Consider the following 21,960-nt stretch of genomic DNA (forward strand, 5'->3'; position numbering starts at 1 on the left):
CCTTGGCCCACACGCGGTCATGGGGCAGGAGCGAGCCTTCTCCCAGGATCTCCAGACACACCAGCCCCCAAGCACATGCACGGCCGCTGGCATCGCCCTCCTGCACCGCAGGGGAACAATCAGCATTAGACGTTAAAAACCAAATTGCTTTCCAAAATCAGGCAGATCTATTTTCTATTGTGCGAGAATCAACATTTTCTAGAGACCTTGTTTTTGTATTTTTTCTAACTGTGCATCCTGCAAAGGGGCCACCCCTGCCTGACTGTGGCTCTGCACCACAGGCTGGGATGTACCTCGGGCGTTTCTCAGCTACATGACATCTTCTTCCTTACTGCTGTCAGAGCTGCAAGCATTTGCCTGTGTCACCTCTTGGCTGGGTCAGGCCTGGAATCCTGTGGCCGCTGCTGTGCCAGCCCCTGCCTCCCTGCCATTCATTACACACTCCACGTGCTCCCGGCGAGCGCAGGGGCTGAGGCCGGGCTGCAGAGCTCTTCATGAGATGAACTACATGATTGTCACTTTTTAAATAAATCTGTTCTTGATATGCCACTGGGCTCTGGCAGTTTCCTTCCATGTCGGGAGCTTTGCATGGGGCAGCAGGTGCCACATACAGCCCCAGAAAAGGGGTCAAGCCTGTCAGGAAGAGCTTGCACCCACTCCCCCCCCTACTCTCCACCCCTACCTCCAAGGCTGACTTTTGCTTTGCTCTGACTCTGTGGCCTGGCTAGGGCAAGGATGGAAGGGATGACAGTGCCACACACAGACAGCCCCACACAGGAAGCCCAGGCACAGGAGGACAAGCTTAGCAAAGCCAGGGGATGTGCCATGCAGCTCCCTAACCACATGGCTCACTCCCATATGGCTGCACAAGCAGTGAGGGCTACACCTCCCGGGCACCCACTAGCTCAGCACCCAGCTGCACCCACAGACAGCACATGCAGCTTGGGCTGGAGTGCGAATGCCCACCTGCCTGTGGTAGAAGCAAGTGCCTCAAGTCATGCAGGAGCCACAGCAGGCTCCACTACTACAAATATCAAATTCCCTGGTAAGAGGCCCCATGGCTGACACAGGCTCCTCTTGGGGACATGGGAGCAGGCACCCAAGTAAGCAGAGAGAGCACAGTGCAGTAGGCAGCTATTTATTGGTGTAGAGAGGAGGGGATCACAGGATAACAAACACCGCAGAGGCAACCACAGCACAAGCTGGGACAGAGCTGCTCTCCATCAATCCCTCCCAGCAGCAGCACCAAGCACGTGTTTCCCACCAGCAAGGCTTCTCCGCTACCACACCACCATGGGGCAGCTCCTAGACCTCAAGCACAAGTGGGAGCTAGCTGGGGGACAAAGCAGCAAGGAGCAGGGCTGCCCCGCCATGCCCAGGGCTTGGCTCCCACCCTCTAACTACAGGCGGGCAGGGCCTGGACAGGGTGTGGGACATCTCTGCCAACAGCTGCCCTCTGCACTCATCAGGGTGACCAAGTGGAGCCCAACAGTCAGCTGTACCCATACAGCTCCATGGCAGTGCCAGCCCAGACGCCCTGTGTAGGTGAGGAGGCTGTGCCAGCCTGGGTGTCTGCCCTGGGGTGGTGCAGGGGTCCGGCACCATCCGCAGAGCCAAAAGGAGCCCCAACTCTTGCATGGTTGTGACAGTAAACTCCAAGCCATGGGTCTTCGGGGGAGGAAGGAGCTCAGCCAACTTATGGAGCCCTTTCAAGCTGCAGGGCAGGAGGGAGACTGACGAAAGCTGCTTCTGAGGACACAGTGAGGCTGCACTAGTGCAAATGCTGCTGGAGTGGGGAGGAGCATGCTCCACAAGTGCTCTGGCTCTGCCCTCGCGTTCCCACAGGCTCCATCCCAGTCCTGGCCAGGCCAGGGCTGCTCAGTCTCTCCCAGGTCAGGGTTAGCTACAGGGGGATGCAGGGACTGCACAGCAGCACAGGCTACGCTACAAATCACACTTGAACTAAATCTCACAGGAACAACACTGACTAGGAGGTGTGCAGAGCACTGACGGAGAGGACCCCTGGCCACAGCAGACCTGGTGCTTTCCTCTACGGCGGTGGGAACCCCTTGGAGGCAGCAACCCCCCGGCTGCTGCTTGCTCTACGAGCATAAGCGCATACAGCAGATGAGTACAGTAACATAGGGACTATTAGGACAACAGGAGGTGTCCCTCCTGCTACACAGGGCCAAGCCTGTGCCACTGGTCCCTCCGGACCCCTCACGGCACACACAACTCAAACTTCAGCTTGTGAATAATTTAACTAGCAACTGCACAGTTTCCTCATCTGAGCCAGTTCCACAGATGGGACATCCCTGGAGTCTGGGGAAGGGATAACTCGGGGAGTTAGGCAGGTGTCCCTCTGGACTCCAGGCATGGGAGGGTCGGGCAGGAGCAGAGCAGGGTTAGAAGATGGGAATGTAGTTGTCAATCTTGGTCCTGTGCCGCTGGGCGATGCACTCTGCGATCCACACAATGTTGCGGCACTCCTGTTCCTTCAGCTTCACAAAGGCATAGAAGACTCCAAAGTGGAATTGGTTGAGGAAGGCCAGCTTGTTCAGCTTCACCTGCGGAAAGCCCAGAGGAGGACACGTCACTTGTCCACCTCAGATGGGAGGAGCAAGGCGAGCATGGAGCAGGTTGGGAGGTCCCATGACTTCCCCAGCAGGCTGGGAGGGGGCTCAGCACAGGTATCCTGCTCTGCACCTCTCTAGGTCCTCAGGGCAGCTCTAACCTGCAGCACATGGCTCAGGACAGGCTCTGACATTTGAAAATCCTTCTTTCCCACATAATTACACTCTGATCTTGCTATCAATGGACCAAATATCCACCAGCAGCCACAAACTTGCCTCCCACACTGCTCTAATCTGTCTGGGTGGGAACATGGACTGAGCACCATGCTGGGCCCCCAATAGAGGGAACAGAGGGCTATCATCCTTTTCCTTCCTGCAAACTCTGTTCATCCACAGCACTGCTGACAGGGCAGCAGACAAGCTTGCTGCTACCCTGAGCTTTGCACGGGTATGCACATAGAACCATTTAGGTTGGAAAAGACCTTTAAGATCATCGAGTCCAACCGTAAACCTAATGCTGCCAACTCCACCACTATACCATGTCCCTATAAACATATTTAATATCCCATATGTGACAAGGATTTTAACAACGCCATACCTAAGGACTTCAAGAAAAGCTGGGAGTTTAGCACTCAGTAGTCACTAAGAACATTAAAAAAATACATCTACTTTGCCCAGTGTTCTCTGCTGTATATTTTAGGACCTCAATCATGCTTGATTTCCCTGTTAAAGAAGGCTGCTTCAGCTGCTGTGCTTTAGAAAGACAAATAGCTGATCTGAAATATCCCTCTGGTATTGGATTATGGACCTGCAGGCTGAGAAGTGTCTCAGGGCTCACTCACCTCATGCTCAAAGAACCTGTCTTCAAGGGTCTTGTCTCCAGGGTTGCTGCCAGCCCCTTCAAACAGCAGCTTGTACTCCTGCAGGAAGACATTACAAGAGGATATATCCAAAGTCCTCCAAGCTCAGCAGCATTCCTGGGCCCTGTACATCAAACAGATACCCCAGCCACTATGCCAGGTCAGCAGAGGACACAGAAGCCAAGAGCCTGCCCTGTGCACACAAGAGCATTGGCAAGGGGATGCTGCCAAGGCTCCACTGCACGCACGCCGGCTGAAGGCAATCCCCTGTAAGGCAGAGAAAGCCTTTATTTCATCTGTGAGCTTGTCCAGCCAGGCATCCTAACCCTTCTCTGAAATATGCAGTGCTCAAAGCCATATTGTCACTCTGAGTCTGCAAGGAGGATGTAACAGGTACAGACCCCTCCGTGTACAGACCAGAGTGTTTGGGCCAGGCCCCTATGCCCACAAACACATGCCCTGGCTGCTTCAGCAAGGGGACACTGAGCTCTCTGACTCCAAACAGGCCCCCAGCCACGCACAAGAGCAGCTGAAGGAACCCAGACACATCCAAGCATGTCCTCCCAGGTCATCATCTCCCCTGTGACTGAACCAGAGCTCAGAGCAACCCACTAGGGCTGGAAATGTGGCACACCACTTCTTGCTGAAGACATGTTTCCACCCCCAACCAGCCCAAGAGAGACTGTCATTGCTGCCACACCGGTACCTCAAGGGTTTGGTGGTGAGCGCAGACCCCACACCCTGGGACAGGGCACATAGGGCATGCCTGGTCTCCCTATCACCACTGCTAGGGCAGCCACAACTAACAGGCCAATGGCATCCCAGGCAAGCCAACTCCATCTTGGCCAAGCAGAGCACAGAACCAACAGTAACAGCAGAAGACATGCACCACCCCCCTCACGCTGTCAATCCACAGATTCCCCCAGATCCCTGAGAAGCTCTGATCCAGAGCAGGTCCTTGCACCAGTCCCCACAGCCCTCACCCCAAAGCACTCACAGGATAGTAGTCAGCAACATTTTTGACTTGTTCGTAGTCATCTGCTCTGGCCAGCTGAGCCAGGCCCTCAGGATAGAGCTTGCCACAGTGCGGGAACAGCTTTGCTCGGTCCTCCTTGGACAGCTCAGTACCAAATGAGTTAATGGTGATAATGAAGGCCCTCCGGTCAGCTTCAAACTGCAGGAAAAGAGCGGTTCACCTTGGGATGCAGCATCTTTACCAGAGGCCAGCAGATACCAACGCTGCTCTGAACAGAGCCGCATCAGAGGGCAGCATGAGCAAGACGCCTAGGACACGTACAGTTACCTGGTGCTCAGCCAGGGCAGGCTACATGTGCAGGCTCCCAGCATGCCCAGTAGCTGATGCCTGGGGAGCAGTCAGGTGAGGAAATTCCCACCCCAGGCACGAGCCAAATCACTGAGCAGAACCCTGCCCAGGTCAAGGAGTCTGTCTCACCCACTGCTCCTGAGCCCTGCATACCCCACAGCTAGCCTTGGCATGGAGATGGACTGTGCACTGAACAGCTCTGGTTGTTCTCCAGCTCGTTATCCGTGTGAGAGGATGAAGATACTGCCACGAAGGCAACAGATGTGTCAGCACCTGGCAAGATCAGGACTGGGGAACCAAACCAGTCCAAAGTCATGTGCAGGCAGTGTTTTCCTAGGTCTCCCAGTGAGCAGGCAGAGTGTGCATGGGGATGCTGAAGAACATCTTTAGCATCCTTAATGCTGGCAAGCAAGCTGGGCCTGAGCACAGAGCAATGAATATCATGGCAATACCATCCAGCTATGGGGGTTTCCACACCTACCTCCAGGATCGGGCACATGGCATCTGCCGTGGTACCTCCCAGCACCTTGCAGAACTTGTAGAAGGACTCCAGGTAAGCCTGGAAGATAGAGGGCAGATGAGCTCTCTACACAGCTTCATCTACTGCCCCACAGGGCCATTCAGTAGGCAACAAACAGCAAGCAGGGATGCTCCCAGATGCTTTTAACACCGCACGGGCACTCTCACCCCACGTGAACTTGGATGCCAAGCCCTCAGGAGGGTCAGTGCTTTCTCCAGGAGCTGGAGACAATGAAGGGTTGTGGTTGGACTTGTTCAAGTGACTGCACGAGCTTACTGCAGGCAAGATCTCCAGGCATCAAGGTTAAAGCCTGTTTTGCTCCTTTGAGTCGTCTAACTCCAAAGAATTTACTGAAATCTCACATGGTTTCCTGACCCCGCTCTGGCCTCCACAAACATGCCAAGCCACACAACTATAGCTGCAAGACCTACACTCAGAAAGTACCGCTGTGTAAGCAGAGTCAAGAGATGAGACAGGACATCTGTGAAGAAAACTAGTCATTCTCTGTAATTCTCTTTTCACACTGCAGCCGCTTGGTCTCCATCCCAACTGGAGCACTTCAGAAAACATATAAGGCTAGGCACAGCTATGCTGCCTCCAGGAAACGTAATCCTTTGTGGAGATGTACCATAATCCAGCTGGAAGATGACTGTATCTCCCAGGGGGAGCCCATGAAGGCAGAGCATGGCTAAAAGTGCTGTTCAGCAAAAACTTTCTCAGAAGAAGCCATCATGTGATAAAATACCTCCCTGGACAGAGAGCTGCAACCAGAATCACTTAAAAGGGATGGAATAAAATGATGCTGAGACATCACAAATCTCTGCTTTGTCACAACAACTCCAGGACTGAAGATGAACCAAGAATGCACGTGTTGGACACCCTCAGCGTCTGCACTAGGAAAGCACCGGGATTACTGTATTCTGTAAGTATTTGTTACCACACAGTGCAAGAGGACACTGCTGGGTGAGCATCACACATCAAAGAAACGTCGCCTCCAGCACTTGCCACTGCTCAAGTGCAGGAGAGCACAGAGCATCAGTCTGCAGAACTACCACAGGTACAATGACACGGATCTTTGCTTAAGGCTGACAGAAGAGGGAACCTGGGTAAGAGGTTCAGTCACCACCTCTGCCCTTCTCAGAGTTTATGCGCAAACTTAAGGCTTTGGAAGCAAAAATTGTTGAACTCAAATACCCAGCACTGAATGAGGATCCAGTATCACAGACAGCATGGAAACACAGCCTGTAAAATAGCCACATGGGTACCCTCCCCTATGGACCCCTCTGCAGATGACAGCAATTTACAGAAACTCTCCAGCGTCCTGAAACCCTTACCCCAGAAATGGTAGTCTCTTTGCATTTAATAATCCCCAATGGACTCTGACTTCCACAAACACACTCATTTACCCTCTGCCTCCTGCTAGCCTCATTTGTCTGTCACCTCCAGCCTGAAGGGAGATATGTGGCCTGTCTGGCCATGTTGACTTTTCCAACACTATCTGCACTTACCACCACAGCTCTGATTCACTACTCTTCAAGGTGAGGAATCCCAACTGGTTTTGTAGTTTCCCATACGGGTGTCATTGTACCCAAACCTTTACATGTGTCCTCCTCAGCAACTTCTGTTCTGCTGTTCATATTCACAGATGAGAGAGGAGAGGAATGAGACAGTGTTCAGGACAAACGCACTACAAATGTATGCAGCAGCAGTGATATTTGTGCAGTTCTTTTCTTTTCTACTGTTAGGAACAAACTGCCTTGTAGAGAGACACTTACTTAGGTCAATCATAACCCAGGATTTCATTTAGTAGTAGAAAGAAACAAGGAGACCCTCACTGTACAAGCAGAGTTAGGATTAACTCCTTGCCTCTCCCATATACCACTCCACATTTATCCACAATGATTTGCCTGCTATATGTTATTGTCCAGTCACAAAGGTCCTTCAGCTGGTTCCTACAAGAAGGTCGCCAGCAAAGGCCAAGAGTCAGCCAGCTTCACTTCAACATATCCATTAAGGATGTGCAAAAATGGGAGTAAGCACTGAAGATAAGAATGCCAGCATGCCTCTGCTGCAGGACTCCACTGCTGACTGCCCTCTACACTAAGAGCTGACCACTTACTTTTAACCTCTGCTCCCCATCTTAACCATATTTCCATTTAAGAACCTTGTCACTTGTCATTGCTGATGAGAAATCTTTGTAATTGCTTTGCTGATGAGAAATCTTTGTAATTGCTTTCCTCCTATGAATCCTGCTCAAACCTTCTGTCTACATGCTCGCAGATTCCTTCAAAAAACCTCCAGTAGGTCTGGGAGGTAGCACTTCCCCTTCCCATGCAAACTCCTCCTGGACACAGGCATCCATCCCAGGCACCCGCCTGCTCTGTTCCTCAGAGCACCTCTGCACAGATTTCAGACCTGATTTTATTTCCCTCATTTGCCTATGAAGACCATTTGCATTGTATTATACATTTTCCAGTCCCTGGGGAGAGAGGTGGCTTCAAGGGAAAGTATGTAAGCAGCAGTTACCTATTTCACCCTTGTGTCACCATGATTTGTTAGTGACAGAGCCCCTGTGTTCCCCGGGACTGCTCTTCAGCAAGAACCAGTCCCCCAGCACACGCCAAGGGATAGCAGGCATCAACGCTTCAATTTGGGGGTAGGAAGAGCAGAATGCAAAGAAGTATTAGGCCTCAAAAAGGAGATGGGAAAGGAAGTGGCAGCTGGGACCCAAGGAGACACACACACACTCTCCCCCAACCTGTTTGCCCTGCACTCGCTCTGCTCCCTGCCTTCCCCCACCTGCCTCATCTCAACAGAGAGGTCTGCACCCTGCAAGGGTGCAGGTATTTATGCGTACAGGCATACCTCCTCCTGTTACAGCAAAAGACCAGTACATGCCAGAGGCCACATGCAGCTGGGCATGACTGCTGACACGCAGCTCCTTCTCCCCTCCCTTTGCCATCTTCCCTTCACGCCTGATCTGTTCTCTGCCTCTCCAAACAGGTCACGACTTCCTTGGGAAGCAGAGGTCATGCTGACTGCAGGCTGGCTGTGACCAGCCAAAACAAGGTTGGCAGATACAATCTGCATCCCACCCTTAATCCAGAGAGTTGAGATGGAGCGATAGCCACAGCCTGCACATAAACACATGCTTTGATACTGCCAGCTAAAACCAGATAGGGCCTGCAGAGGAGACAACAGCTCCCGTGCAGGCTCAGGACAAGGAGATCCTTAGCCCATCCACATCCCTGTGCCAACACTCTCCCCAGCCTGCAGGACTCCTCCACCCCAGCTGCACCTTTTACACTGCTCTACCAAGAGCATCTAACCCCAACCACAGCCACTGAAGGCTTGAGCAGACTGTTGGAAGCTCTTCTGAAAGAGCTCAAGACAGAGAGCCAAGCCCATGGAAGTCCTTCAGAGAAGTTTAAGATCAAGCCACTTTAGCCCTCTGAATGCAGTTAACTACACATCTAAACTCGTGTGGTTAAGAAGCAGCTTTCTCCTGCCTGCCTGGGGCCTGAGGAAATTTATTCAGAGGCAGGACCTCTAAAAAAATCTCTTGCACAAACTCTTGACAGCCTGACAGCTCAAAAAAAAAAAAAGAAGTCCCTCTGCCTACCTCTGGTGCCCTGACTCTGCAGAGCTGGGTGACTGGATGTCAGGCCCCTCCAAGAGCACTATCTTTACTTTCCAGCAGATGCAACTAATTCTTGGTCATGTTCACTCTATCACCACTCCAGGGAAGAAAACAGAGAGAAAGCAAATTTATTTTTAAATCTGCTCTAAGAGGAAAATACCCTCTCCCCTTTGGCTGAAGAAAGCCAGCCTAAGTTGGAGCTCCTGACCCAAGACAGAGCTGTAGTCACGCTAGGAATAAACAGGGAATTTAACATCTCTTTCCCTTCCCAGAGACTTATTTACCTTATACAGTGTGTTTCGAATGATTTCAATGTTCATTTCATCCAGGTCCTGTTCAGATATGCAGTCTTGGAAGAAAGCAGCTGAAACAGAGCCACAGACAGAGTTAGCATTGTCCTAACGAGACCCATGCCCAGCACTTTCCAGAGTCCTCAACAATACCAGGCAGAAGCACACCCTATGCTGAGCTTGTCCCTCCTAGGCCTGGCCCTTATCTTCAGGAGCCACCAAATTCCGACGACTCAAAACCTCAGGCTCCACAATCATTTTTGGGGCGCTCACACCAGCCTATTCTCAGCAGAAATTCTCAGCTCTAGCCCCCAGCATCAGCGCCAGAGCACCCTGTATTTAAAAACAAGCAAAACCCAAACTGTTCCCAGATGCAGGCATTCAGAGGTGACAAGACAGCTTCCAAATTGCCTGCTACAGCATGGCAGCAGCACTTAAGCATCTGAGGGACAGCAGCTAGTGAGTCCTGAGGAAGCTGACGCTGTGTTTCGCTCTCATCCTCCAATATCTTAGTTGGATTAAGGAGGCATGGGGATGCCACAGCTCCTACAGCCCGTGACACTCCATGGTTGGAGTCAGGAGCTGTTTCCCCTGGTCAGGTCTATCAGTCCCATTTTCCACTTCTTCCAAGGCCTTTTATTTCTCCAGCTGGAGGTAAACAACAGGAGACAGGATGAACTAGTATTTTGGTAGGAAGCTCAGCCTTACGTACCTTGCCAGAGTATCTCAGAGGGAGTTTGAGAAGTTGCTGCCACAGAAAGAACACAGATTTCAGACCTAACACAGGGTACTGCAAGCTGCAAATAAAGATGAGTCTTGTACGTCTAGCGTAACGTAAGGTTGTTGTGCCACTCACTTGTTAGCAAGAGCACAATAAAACCCATTGACAGGACTTTTATGACTTCTTCAACTCTCACTCAGCAATCAATTTTGCTGAATTTGCTGCAAAGAGAAATATGATCTTTCTCAGCTTACACAGTCCAGCTGTGGGTAAAGGACACTGCACTCACACTGAGAACTGACTGGTGCTCTGCTTTGTGCAACAAACCAGGTACGATGCAGGCTCACACCTCTGGTGTGCACTACTTCTATAGCACGAGCTCCCTGGCATGGACAGCAGCTGCACCATGGATCTAGAGAGTCCTGAACAGGGGTTAACTCCGCCCTCGAGGTTTCTTTGCAACAGCATCAGATACCAATGCCACGTAGCTGGAGGAGCACTACTCCCTATGGCTGGCAAAAATGAAAACAGAGTGTGCCAGGACTGGTTTTCACTGCAGGACTCGCTGGCTAGCCTATATAGCTAAGCAGTGGCTACTTCAGAGTAGCAGAGGAATGAGAACACAGCTATTTCAGTTCTTGGCCCTCCAATATCCCAAATTAGGCTAACAGCAAGTCTTATTTTGCCCTGCTAACCTATGAGAGCCATTTGGGGTTAGGCATTCCTACCAAGCCACGTAGCTACTCAAGTACTTTTAGGCGATAGAGCTGCTGTTTCTTTGTGTGTGGTCACTGGAAAGACTGCAAGTTAAACAACTGGAGCCTGCATGCCTGCTTGTTTAGGCAACACAGCTACTCCCCATGCTCTCCTGCTGAAGAAATGCCGCACTAGATGGTACACAGCCTCAAGGCCATGGCCAGGGCAAAGGTCTGAAGATCTCAGCCTAGCCAGAGCAGAAGCAGGCAAAGCTTACTGACATCCAAGTGCACAAATGCAAGAGGCAAAGACTCTCAACTGCCAGCCGTGTTCTCCAGAACCACCTTGCCAGTGCAATGTAGCATTTCCACTCCATACACAGCTGGAAGTTTTAAGGTCTCTGAGAACTAATATCTCTGAAATGCTTGGTTCCCAAAATGGGAAGGTTCCCACTTACTCGTGAGGAGGATTTTCTTCCCACACATCTTCCCTACAGCGGGCTCAACTCAGCTACAGGCAGAGCCTCAGTTCTCCTGCTGCACTGCTGCCCTACCTTGCAACCCAGATCTCTTGAGACATGTTTTCCTTTCTTTGCTGGGCCCTATCTGGCAAATCATTTTTCCGTGACAACTACTTCACTTGCCCCCCTATTACACAGAGCATTTGCAAAAGCATTTTCAGTTCCAAAATCAACTATTTCTATCAAAGACAATATGATGATTTAAAGTGTTTTGTTCTTTCTAGCAACCCCAAAAGAATGATTAATCACTGACTCAGGCGTACCTCGTTACTTTTTTGCCCACAGATGCTAACCTAGAAAGTCTCCTGTGACTCTCTCTCCTACTACTGCAAAAAGACTTCCATATTTTCTCTAGAACCACTTCCTACACCTTTTATCTTTAAAGAACATACCTGTCTGACCGTTCACAGACACCTGGTTTTAGTGTCACGCACGTCCTGGTCAAGGCTTGTAGCCCCGAGATGGTATACCTCAGTGCGGGGTCCTGCTATACAATGAGCTTAAAAAGGCTTTTGGAGATTTCCTTTTTTTTTTTTTTTTTTTTTCTGTTGCTGGTTGGGGTTTTTTGATATGTAAAGAGCTTTTCTTGATCTAGAGCTAATTTCATCAGTCTCAGAACAAGACTGGGCATGTGCAGATAATTATCTACAAAAACTGCCTACAAGAAATTGCCCAATGGTCCAACTAAAAGTGCTGGAAATTAAGTGACTCATTCCAGCAGAGGACCCGATAGCCCTTCACTGAGGAAGCACATGTACCATGACAATTATTAAAAAGATCACATTGTCTAAGACCTCTCCAACTTTCTCTTTCCTCCGTAATTTCAGGTGACCATTTCCAGAAGAGCTGGTAAATGGACATACTTAGCAGATCAGATCTAGCTAAACCTGCACTGCCATCACAGCTCAAACCAAATTCCCCGCAATCTGCACTACCAGTGTGCTGGTTTGGACATTTGTTGAAGCGTACAGAGAGCTAGCTAGTCCTCCAAAGGAAAAACTAGCATAGGACAGGCATAAACCTGAACTCAAGCCCAGCCATCACAGGCAGTACAGTCACATCTGTGCATTACTTACTGTTTTGTCTTCCTGGAGCACAACTTAGACTTAGTTGGACCTAGTTAGACTGGGGGAGAAAGGGACATCTGCTCCACACACAGCTGAGCGGTATTTTGAAAGGCTCTGCTCACCCAGGGGAGTGTCCACCAGGATTGCATTGTAGAGCTCCGCAGGCGTCTGAGCAATGTTCACAGCTTCCATCTGCTCGAAACTTCCTAGAGGATGGCACTTGGGCACCAGTTCGGAGATCGAACGCTGGTGCAGGGTCCCAGTGATCAGCAGAATGACATTGTCAATCATGTAGCTGTACCTGGAGGAAGGCAACAGGAAGCCTGTCACAATACAAATACTACAAAAACCAGCACATGGCTCCAGATGGGCACACATCTTCACTCCCTGTGAACATCTCCAGAAAGATGCACCCTTCCCATGAAGGGTAAGTAAGGCAGGCACCTCCTTAATGTCTCTTTATCATGCCAGCCTAGGAAAAGGGAGTCAAGCATAGTCCCAGGCTGTGATTTATGCTACAGCTGAACCACATCATCTGGGCATCTCCTACCTACCATTGAAGAGTATTAGATTGGAAGGGACTTCTGGAGGTCTCTTGCCCAATGTCCTGCTCCAAGCATGGCCAGCTCCAGCTGCTCAGGGCTTTGTGCAGCTGAACTTTAAATTATTTGCAAGGATGTATATCTCAAAACCTCCATGGGGCTCTGCTCCAGTGTCTGACCACACTCACAACAAAGTCTTTTCCTAACAGCTATCAGAATTTCCCTCATGGTCATTTGTCTACTGTCCTTCATCTTAACCCCACACACCTCCAAGAGGAGCCCGGCTCCAGTTTCCCCACACCCTCCCGCAAGGTAGTTGGGAACAGTTGTCTTTCCAGCATTCCCACGGCTCTCCTTGCACTGCCATGCTCTGTAGAGAGCACGTGCAAAAGCATGCATGGCAGGACACTAACAGAGGGGAATCTGCAGATAGCCTGACTCGTGCTCAGCTTCATTGCCAGCACCACTGCTCCATCTTGCCAAGACTACGGAGAAAGGGTCACATTTCTGCAGCCCTGCCCCCTTCCAAAAACAACAGGGTTGGCAGCTTTGGCACAACCTTCATTCACACCCTCAATAAACTACACACAAGCTTATTCACACCTCTGCCATTAAAAGCTACATGCTCTTTTGCATTAGTCCATATTATGATGTCCCTAAGCAAGTTCTCCGCTTATGTTATACAGAATTAGCAGATTCAGTCTTTGCCACTGCAGTAATGGGACATTCAATCTGGAACCACAGCACTCAGCACAAGTTCCACCAACACAAGCCCTTTGTGGACCTTCTCTCCAGTATGTCCATATTTCTCTTGCACTGAGGAGCCCAGAACTGGGCACAGCACACCAGGTTAGACCTCCACCAGTGCTGAGCAGAGGGGAAAGATCACCTCCCAGTTCTCCTAGTTCAGCCAGAGAAGGGAGACACAGCTGGCCTGAAGACTGGGAATACAAGAAAGGTTGGTGGCCTTCTCCAAGTAGAAGGTCCAAGCAAGGGATAAAGGCATCATGCAAATACAAGGAGCTGAGAGGAAAAGCGTCCACAGCAAGAGGAGGAGCGGTGCTCTAGGCACCTTCACCACCAGGTAAGCCATAAGCCACATGTACTTAGGTACTGAAGAAAGGGAGCTTAAGGCCAGCACACTGGGACTGAGGCAAGGGCAGTGAGAACAAGGCTCTGTGCATATTTGTCAGTCATTCGGATGCTGCTGGTCTTTATATTTCCAAGCTAATGAGCAAGACATAGTGCAGCCCTGTTTCCCTTTGAACCACATCAAAGGCAAGTAAGTAGAGCCAGTTAAAGGCAGATTTCAGTAGTTTTTATTAGACGGTCTTATTGCCTCTCAAATATGCTCAAAGGGCATGCCCATGAAGAAATCCACACCTTAGTTCCTCAAACAGGTGCTGCTTTTTTCTCCACACTGCAGGGCTGGGTAATGCACCTCCTGACCCCACCATTTTTGCAGAGAGCCTTTCTGTGTTTGCAGCCTACCTTTCCAGGGATGTTGAATCTAGAACCAGGGCAATCAGCACAAGCTTCGTGTACTAGGAAACCTCCTTTTGCCCTTTAATCTGCAGGGTCATTATCCTCCCTTCTGTTTGTGCAACTCTCACCATGGAGATGATTGCAGTCTCCAGGACAGTAAGAAGGACCTGTTTATAAGAGCTGAGGGTAAGACCCTTGCAGTAAACAGCTGGTTCCTGGTAAATACAAGCATCTGCATCCTCACACAGATGCATCTCCATGAGGTGTGTCAGACCAAGGATACAGCAGATCATTTCCCAGCTCCACCATCTGCCCTCAAACACATGCAAGTTGGCTTAGTGCAGCACAGTAGCTTTCAGGAAGGACCATACACAGGACTACTCTCATCAAAGCAAGACAACAACATAGGACCAAACAAATTAATTTCTTCAACTCAGCCTACAATGAAGGAACAGGCCAGGATATATGGTCATTGCACAGCATGCTAGCACACCTCTTTCCTTTTCCCAGCTTACCATGGATCTTGCTCTCTGAAAGGTATTTGCAACTTCCAAGGAACATGGCCAAAGTCAACCATATGTGAGGAACTGAGGGAAAGTGCCTGGAGCCCCCTCTGTTTGCATGTCTTCAGAGCAGCTTAGCTTCTAGCTTACTGGAGTCACATCAAGCTCATCCATGCCCTCCCAGTCCAGCTCAGCATGAAAGCCACAGCCAGGTTTGGGGAGAGTAGCCCAAGTCTGACCCTCTTCACGCATGAGAAGCTCCTGCTTTCAGACTGATGGTCCCAGAAAGACAACCCAGCTGGTTTCCACTGCCAGAGTGCAAAGCATGGCTCTTCCCGTTTCATTTATACCCCTTAACTTGCTTGTTTCCTCATCCTTCAGGGAAGCCTGGGGAAATGCACAGCCTATAGACCAAATGCCAAGGCCCCTAAGGAGGCCCAGCAGCAACTTTTTGAAAGAGTACTTTATCTATCAAGACTACTTAAATCTTGCTGTCAGAGAAGGATTCATCCCTGCAGGAAGAGGAGTTACCATATACAAGATAGAGGGGAAATTTCTCATTCAAATTTCCACTGCGACAGTATTTCAAACCTTTACAATAAGAAGAGAGCTGCAGCAGGACAAAGGTCTTCTCATGCCTGCCAAGGCCAGGCAGACACCAGCACCACTACATAATCCTTCCTGATAGTTCCCATTTCCTTCACGCAAGCCCAGACCACACTTATTCACATTCAGTCCCTACTTCATCCCAGTAAAAACAGCCATGGCTCAGTCAATCATGACAACGAGGCAAGTCTTCTAGTGCCAGGGCAGCTGGAAAAGCCTATTCTCATCTGTGGAAGGGGCAACGCTTGCTTTCCTGTGCCAGATCCCAAGAAAGCATCTGCCTCCATTAGCACAGCTGTACTAAGACCATAGCAGAGGTCCTGCCTACAGTGGCATTTCCTCCCAGGCCCAAAGGATTAGATTTATTACGGTGGCAGCAGTTTTCCTAGGAACTTCCAACTACTTGTTTAATAGAGTGGCTTTTGTCATCATCCTCCCTGTCTCCTATTAGGTTCTGACCAGCTTCAAATATTTCAGCTTTCATGGTTAATGCATGCTCAGACCCCTCCAAGAGCATTTTAACCTTCACTAGCTCTCGGTACAGCTAATAAGAGGACCAGACTATGCGACACAGCAGAAAACAGGTGTAGTTCCTCACTTGGAACACCATGAAGTCTTACTACAGCCCACTTGGCATGGAAAAGAGATTAGGACATAGGATGGTCTGGTGGGAGACTGGAGACAGGTAGAAGGACCAACAAGCTCCTTTGTGAGGACAAGCCTCTGCACTAGCTCACTGGGAGCACTCAGGTGGAGTTCAGAGGAGAAAGCACTACATGGAGACTCTACATAAGCTACAGCAAGTGACACAGGGTGGCAGGGCTTTAATTAAGTGGTAAAATGGCACTTTATCTCAAGCCCCCAACCTTGCCTCCACAAAGACTGTAGCAAAACTCTCTTGAGCAAGAACATGTTTTACACTCCTGCTTTGAGCTGCTATCTGCCCACACAGGGAGATTAACACAAAAAGAGTGGATGTTCAGTCAGAGTTTCAGATGCAGTTACACCTTGCCTCACTCTTCCTGTCACCCATTGAATTGAGGTGTGGTATATTCCAGAAATTCATATTCACAGAAATACGACTTTAGCTGATACCGAGAAGCATCAGTAATGTCTCATAGAAGAGTAGAATTTCTTATTAAAGGACAGGAAAGAGTCAAACAGAAATATCGTCCACAGCAGGAGAGAGATGTTGGCTTATGGCTTCCCAAAGTCTGAGACAACTAGGGCCAGTATCTTTACTCCTCCAGCGACACCCAGTTCAACACAATATGCACTAGGCGACACTCACATAAAGAGAACAAAACTAGGCTAGGATACGCCTACAGAAGCCAAGAGGGGGGGGTGTGTGTGGGAAAATGTTCCTTCCAGCAGCAGCAGGTCAGAGAGATCATTCTCACTGCTGGGTTTGGGAGGTACAGTCTCAGACAGGCACAACAGAGACCTCTCCGAGAAAACAAAAGGAGAGCCAGGCCCCAGAAGCTAACTTCTGGGATAGTCATCTGTGGAGAGCTATCAAGCAGAATCAAGGAGGAGAGCACACATGCAAAAGCCATGTACAGGTACTTTGACAATGTATGTCTTCCTCCTTTTACTTAAGTATAGCCACTGATAAGTGAGACATGCAAGAAAGATTGCAACGGCCCACTGAATATTGGGAAAGACTTTTTAGCAGGGGAGCACACAAACTGCATGAAAGCTCATCACATGGGACTTTTACAACTTGGCCTGAAGGCACTGGGGAATAGCCCTGCAAGGCAGCAACCCCAAGACAGTTAGGGCTTCTCCCTCCCCCACTTACTAATCTAATCATAAAGAGTCATTGTCCTACAGCAGATAGGTTGTTTTTTTATTGCTTTCTGCTCCAGGATACTAAAGAAACCGTAAACAATACTGCAAGTGGTCACAAAGCATGACTAATGACAGAACATCGCACGACCTGCGTTTCTCAGGGATCCTCTGAAAGCCTTGCCAAACTGTAGCTTAACAGCTGCTCTGCAAGAGGTCATGAGGACAGCCCTCCATGTCAACAGCAGAAGCAGAGAGTGGCAGGCTGATGCAGAAATGCATAGCATGGAAGAACCAGGCTGCGGCTCACTGGTTTTGCCAGGATGTGTTAAGGTATTGTGTTCAGGCAACTTTAATGCTTTCCAAAACCAGCCAGCATTAGACTTTAATGCAGACTAATGCTAGCAAGGCAAAAGTCACTATGTTACTGCATTGGGCAGTTACTCAGATTACTGTAGAAACATGTGTTTATTTTGGGATGAAAAAGGGAAATCTCCAGCGGGATCAGAGCAGTGTTGTGAACTTGGCGTGAATTCTAGAGACAGCTTTAAATGATGATGAAGTTGTTTTGACTATAGTCACTTTAGCATGTAGTGCTAGGGGGGAAGTAACGTAAGGAAAAAGTTTCAGGTTGGTTGCACGGCTGCTTCCTTGGGTTTGTTTGTAAGTACACAGACCCATCTCTTTATCCCACTGGGTTTGAGACCTGAGCAAAGGCGATGGTACACCAAGCCAATTGTCACACCTCTCTCAAGCTCTGAATGTAAGCATTCATGGGCGACAGCAACGCACAGGCTTCAAAGCACAGAAGAGCAGTAGCTGACACTAAGAATAGTGCCAACAGCTGAGATGCTTGTATCTGGAGTGTCATTTTAAGATCACTAGTAAATAACTGTACAGCTGTCCTGAACTGGAAAGGAGTGGGATGTTGCACATCAGGAAGACCTCAGTGCCTCACTGAGGCTTGTTTGAGTAATAGACAGCAGATGAACTGAGTCAAGTCCTTAAATCAGTTTTTCAGCTCAGATTAGAAAAAGTCAGACCAGCAGCTTCTGGCCAGGAGCAGTTTTACCCCTCGTCTGCAGCTGAAGCTCAGCCAACACAGGGAACAGCAAGAGTAGATGCAGCATGTGATGGTCTCCGCTCAAAATGCGCTGATCTCTTCCTGTCTTTACACACTGTCTTTCCTAGAGTCACACCAATGAAAACCACACCTAAGTGGTAGGTTCGTGAACCTGCCAAAGAGAAAGCTGAGAATTTCATGGTTGCCACCACAAACCAAGGGCACTCAGCCAATAAGTGGGTCCTCTGCTAAACTTAGATCAACAAGACCATTTCACAGCAAAGAGTTATAGCTTCACAGTACTACAGAGGCTGTGGCAGCCTTTCAAATCCCAAGTATCCAGGAATGTTCTCAGCATTAATCTATATTTAGCTGCATCTCCACATGATTTTTACCATCTTCTAGTGAGTCTAGGTCTCTTGGGATACTGACCTCAGTTTTCCAGCGGTATCATCCGGTAACTTATAAGCAGTCATACAGTGTTAGCTGTGTTAAAGGCTAATGAGAAAAAAAGCTAGATGAAGTACTTTTAATTTTGAGGCTTTATGAATATGACATTGTGTTCTAGATGCACACAAACTCCTTGAAACACCAGGGAATGTTTTGAACACCTTGCAGCCTCATGCAAGAGTCTCTGGTTGCTTAAACCTGATGCCTCAAAGATTGACCTCGGAACTTGAGAAACACTAGACTGCTATGCAAGGCTGAGTCCTGGCACCCTGCTGAGCAGACTTCAGCACTAATTACATTTTAAATATTGACCAGAAACTTCTAATCATGCTGCTTTCACACAGATCAGCTGTAAAAGCCAAACTTGCATATAGTGTTTTCTTACCTTCCTTACATGTAAAGCACTAAAAAAACCCCCAACATTCCAAGGATATAAAACAAGATTAAAGGCTGCACTGTGCAAACTCACATTACCCCCAAAACTGCCTGAAGTAGCTAAGAAAGCTGAGTGAGCTTAATGGCCTAAATGCCCCTACCCGATTCTCAGTGAATGTGTGGTCTGGGCTTAGATAACATGCAGAACATTACTGTGCATACAGACCTGCTGCCAGCAGAAGATATGAAAAATCATCGTCCCACTTGGCATGCAGTAAACCACGTGGGGTAGATGTAAGATTTTGCTTCGCCTCTAAATCTTGCAGTTCTTTGCAGTATTTATGCAAAGCTCTATCTAAGTATTTGCTAGACTTGAAACTAGCATACAGAATGGATCTGGAAAAGGGGATTAGGACCCAAGATGCCCTCAAGAAGTCTTGAGAAGCAGTGCCCTTGGCCTTCAGGCCTTCTCTGGGCTGAACATGCCAGCCTAGAGCACTGGGTGCGGCAAACCGATGGAAAGGTAAAAGAAAAATGAAGGCTGCTAAGGTCCAGCACCAGAAGACCTTGAGAACAGTATCAGTCAAGGAGTGAAGCATGTTACATGGGGACAGAAAAGTGCTCAGTGAACATCCATCCAACTGAAGGCGCTGCATGCAGGTTGTCCTCTGGAAAAGTTGCAACCACACCTAAATTGATCAGAGGAGCACTGATAACCTCCGAACATACTCCTTCCGTCCCTGTTTTATGACTCTAACAGACATGCTGTTCAGCCTGTAGAGGGAAAGACTGAGAGAAGGAACATGAGGGAAGTGGAAGGACTGTTCCTGTGAGCTGCAGAATCACCAGAGGTGTTCAGCTTTAAACAAAGCCCAAGAAGATAGTTAAGTCTACACACTGCCTCTGGATGAAATAGCATCAGCTTGGATGGGGATGTTATCCAGGGACAATGTGTTCTCACCTAATCACCCACATGCTAGAGCCTCTTCTCAGGGCTGCTGAGTTTCATTAAAGATTTCTCTATCTTAGTGAAACACAGGCCTACATCTGGAGCTCATCAGTACCATTTTGCTGCATCTTTACTGCCACCGACAACATTTTGCTAGCTCTTCTGATCACTACCATGGCTCACTGTGTGTGCTAGGCACCATGGTAACACCTTCCAACCAAATGACAGCACTGGTCAGTAGGAGGAGGGTCATGTTGTTCCAGTTCAAATCCACTGGCCAAATTGAGTGTTCTCCAGGCACTAGAGGTTTGGGGGAAAAAAAAGCATCCCCTCAACATAATACACAGCAAATCCACCTTTCCAAGACTCCCTTTCTGATGAGGACACCCACAGTCACACGATTTTGAAAGATGACTTCCATGGCCACCACTGTAGGCATGTAACCCAGTCCGTTTTCATAGACATTCGTTCTGGGAAAATGGTACGAGATCTGTATCCTTTGGATATGCAGGAAAACAGATGCAGCTCTGATGCTACCATCCAGAGGACGTAAGTTTGTGGTCATTTCCAGACCATTAGTTACATGCCCTCTTATTTTGAATATTGCATAATCCCTCCAAGAACTTGGCTTATCAGTTCAACTTTGCACTCCCTGCAAACAGGGAAGCTGTTTGTCAGAAACCTGTGCTTCTCTGCCAAAACTGTCTCTGCCAGAAAAGGCTCATAAACCTTTTATTGCAGGATCCCCAACCACTACGGTAATTTCTGCTTCCCAATCCCACCACCACCAAGGAGTTAACAACTAATTGAAAATAGTATAGTGCAGTTTTAACCACAGCAGCATTAGAAAAGATCCTTCAGAATGTTGCATGTGCCCAAAGAAACTGCAAGTGTCTAATGTAAAGCATTTGGAGTTTTTTCTTCTGCAAGAAAAGACTTCAAAAGCATGTAGTCATATTTTGTAACCTCTGCAGTTATGCCAGGATGCACACTCCAGAATATTTAGAATAAAGACAGGTAACTTTCTACTCCAGAGAAGAGGATTATTGCTCTTCAGCTCAAGAGGCAATTGAAACAGTTTGACTCCAGAAAAACCACTGCTGCAAGATTAAGTTTGAACTCAAAAGTCATGCAGCAGAAACTAGATCTTTCCAGTGCAGGGGAGAGGCAGAGCAGGACTGGGTCAGGGAGCAGGTAACAGAGGGAAGTGTCAGCTAAGAAAAGGCACGCGCAAGGGGAAAAGGTACATGCAGCCTCATCAAAAACACGTCTTGTGACCACAAAAACATACTGAAAGCCAAGTTCCCAGCTGCATCCTCAGGGCAACAAAGAACCCAGTTCCCAGCCCTAGCAGACTGGTAAGGTAAAGACAAAAGATGACCTAGTCTGTCCTCTGACAACAGGCTTGATCATGGATTTGGAAAATGTGTTTCGACCCAGCTCCCCCGCAGACTTCACTCCTACAGCAGACTCAGTTTCTGCACAGTTATCAGCAGCTCCCCTACCTGAACACAAGATCGAATCCTTCTCTGCCCATCAGCTTGCTTCACAGGCTCAAGGGGCCCAACAGCTGCCAGAGCCCTCACATCAGGCTGCTGTGAAACCAGGCTTTCCAGAGCAGGGAAAAGACTGCGCTGAAGCAAGGGCAAAAAAAAAAAAACCCACCCTTTTTTCCCCGCCTTGGAAAAATATTAAAGCTGGCAATCCGATCAGGCTACAGCACACTAGAGTCAGAAGCGACACTATGAACCACAGATAAAGTATTCTATCTAAACAGTATACAGGAACACTGGAAGGAAGGAGAGACAGGACATGGCACCGTGTCAGGCTAACACAAAGAACAAAGCCTTTACAGAAAGGCAGGGCAGCACATCACCAAGAACAACCTAAAACCCACTTCCATCCCACAAGTCAATATGTGCTTGTTGAATTCAGGAAGTGGGTTTTGCTGTTTCAAGTACACTTAATACCTGTTTGTTGCTGCACTA

The 21,960-nt window shown here is 48.8% G+C and overlaps 1 protein-coding gene across 1 annotated transcript in view; it reads right to left on the reverse strand.

Moving 5' to 3' along the window:
* Positions 1–2,242: 2,242 nt before the first annotated feature.
* Positions 2,243–21,960, reverse strand: part of ATP6V0D1 (ATPase H+ transporting V0 subunit d1) — a 35,378-nt gene continuing 15,660 nt past the window's right edge. Inside the window, exons 3-8 of the mRNA XM_075715146.1 lie at positions 12,334–12,512; positions 9,202–9,281; positions 5,239–5,316; positions 4,431–4,607; positions 3,416–3,493; positions 2,243–2,567 (exon numbers count right to left, since the gene is read on the reverse strand). Of these exons, the coding sequence (XP_075571261.1) occupies positions 2,406–2,567; positions 3,416–3,493; positions 4,431–4,607; positions 5,239–5,316; positions 9,202–9,281; positions 12,334–12,512 (754 nt within the window). The 3' untranslated portion in view covers positions 2,243–2,405. The remainder of the gene's footprint in view (positions 2,568–3,415; positions 3,494–4,430; positions 4,608–5,238; positions 5,317–9,201; positions 9,282–12,333; positions 12,513–21,960) is intronic.

The sequence above is a fragment of the Pelecanus crispus genome, chromosome 8 (genome assembly GCF_030463565.1).
Source record: "Pelecanus crispus isolate bPelCri1 chromosome 8, bPelCri1.pri, whole genome shotgun sequence".
Taxonomy (NCBI): Eukaryota; Metazoa; Chordata; class Aves; order Pelecaniformes; family Pelecanidae; genus Pelecanus; species Pelecanus crispus.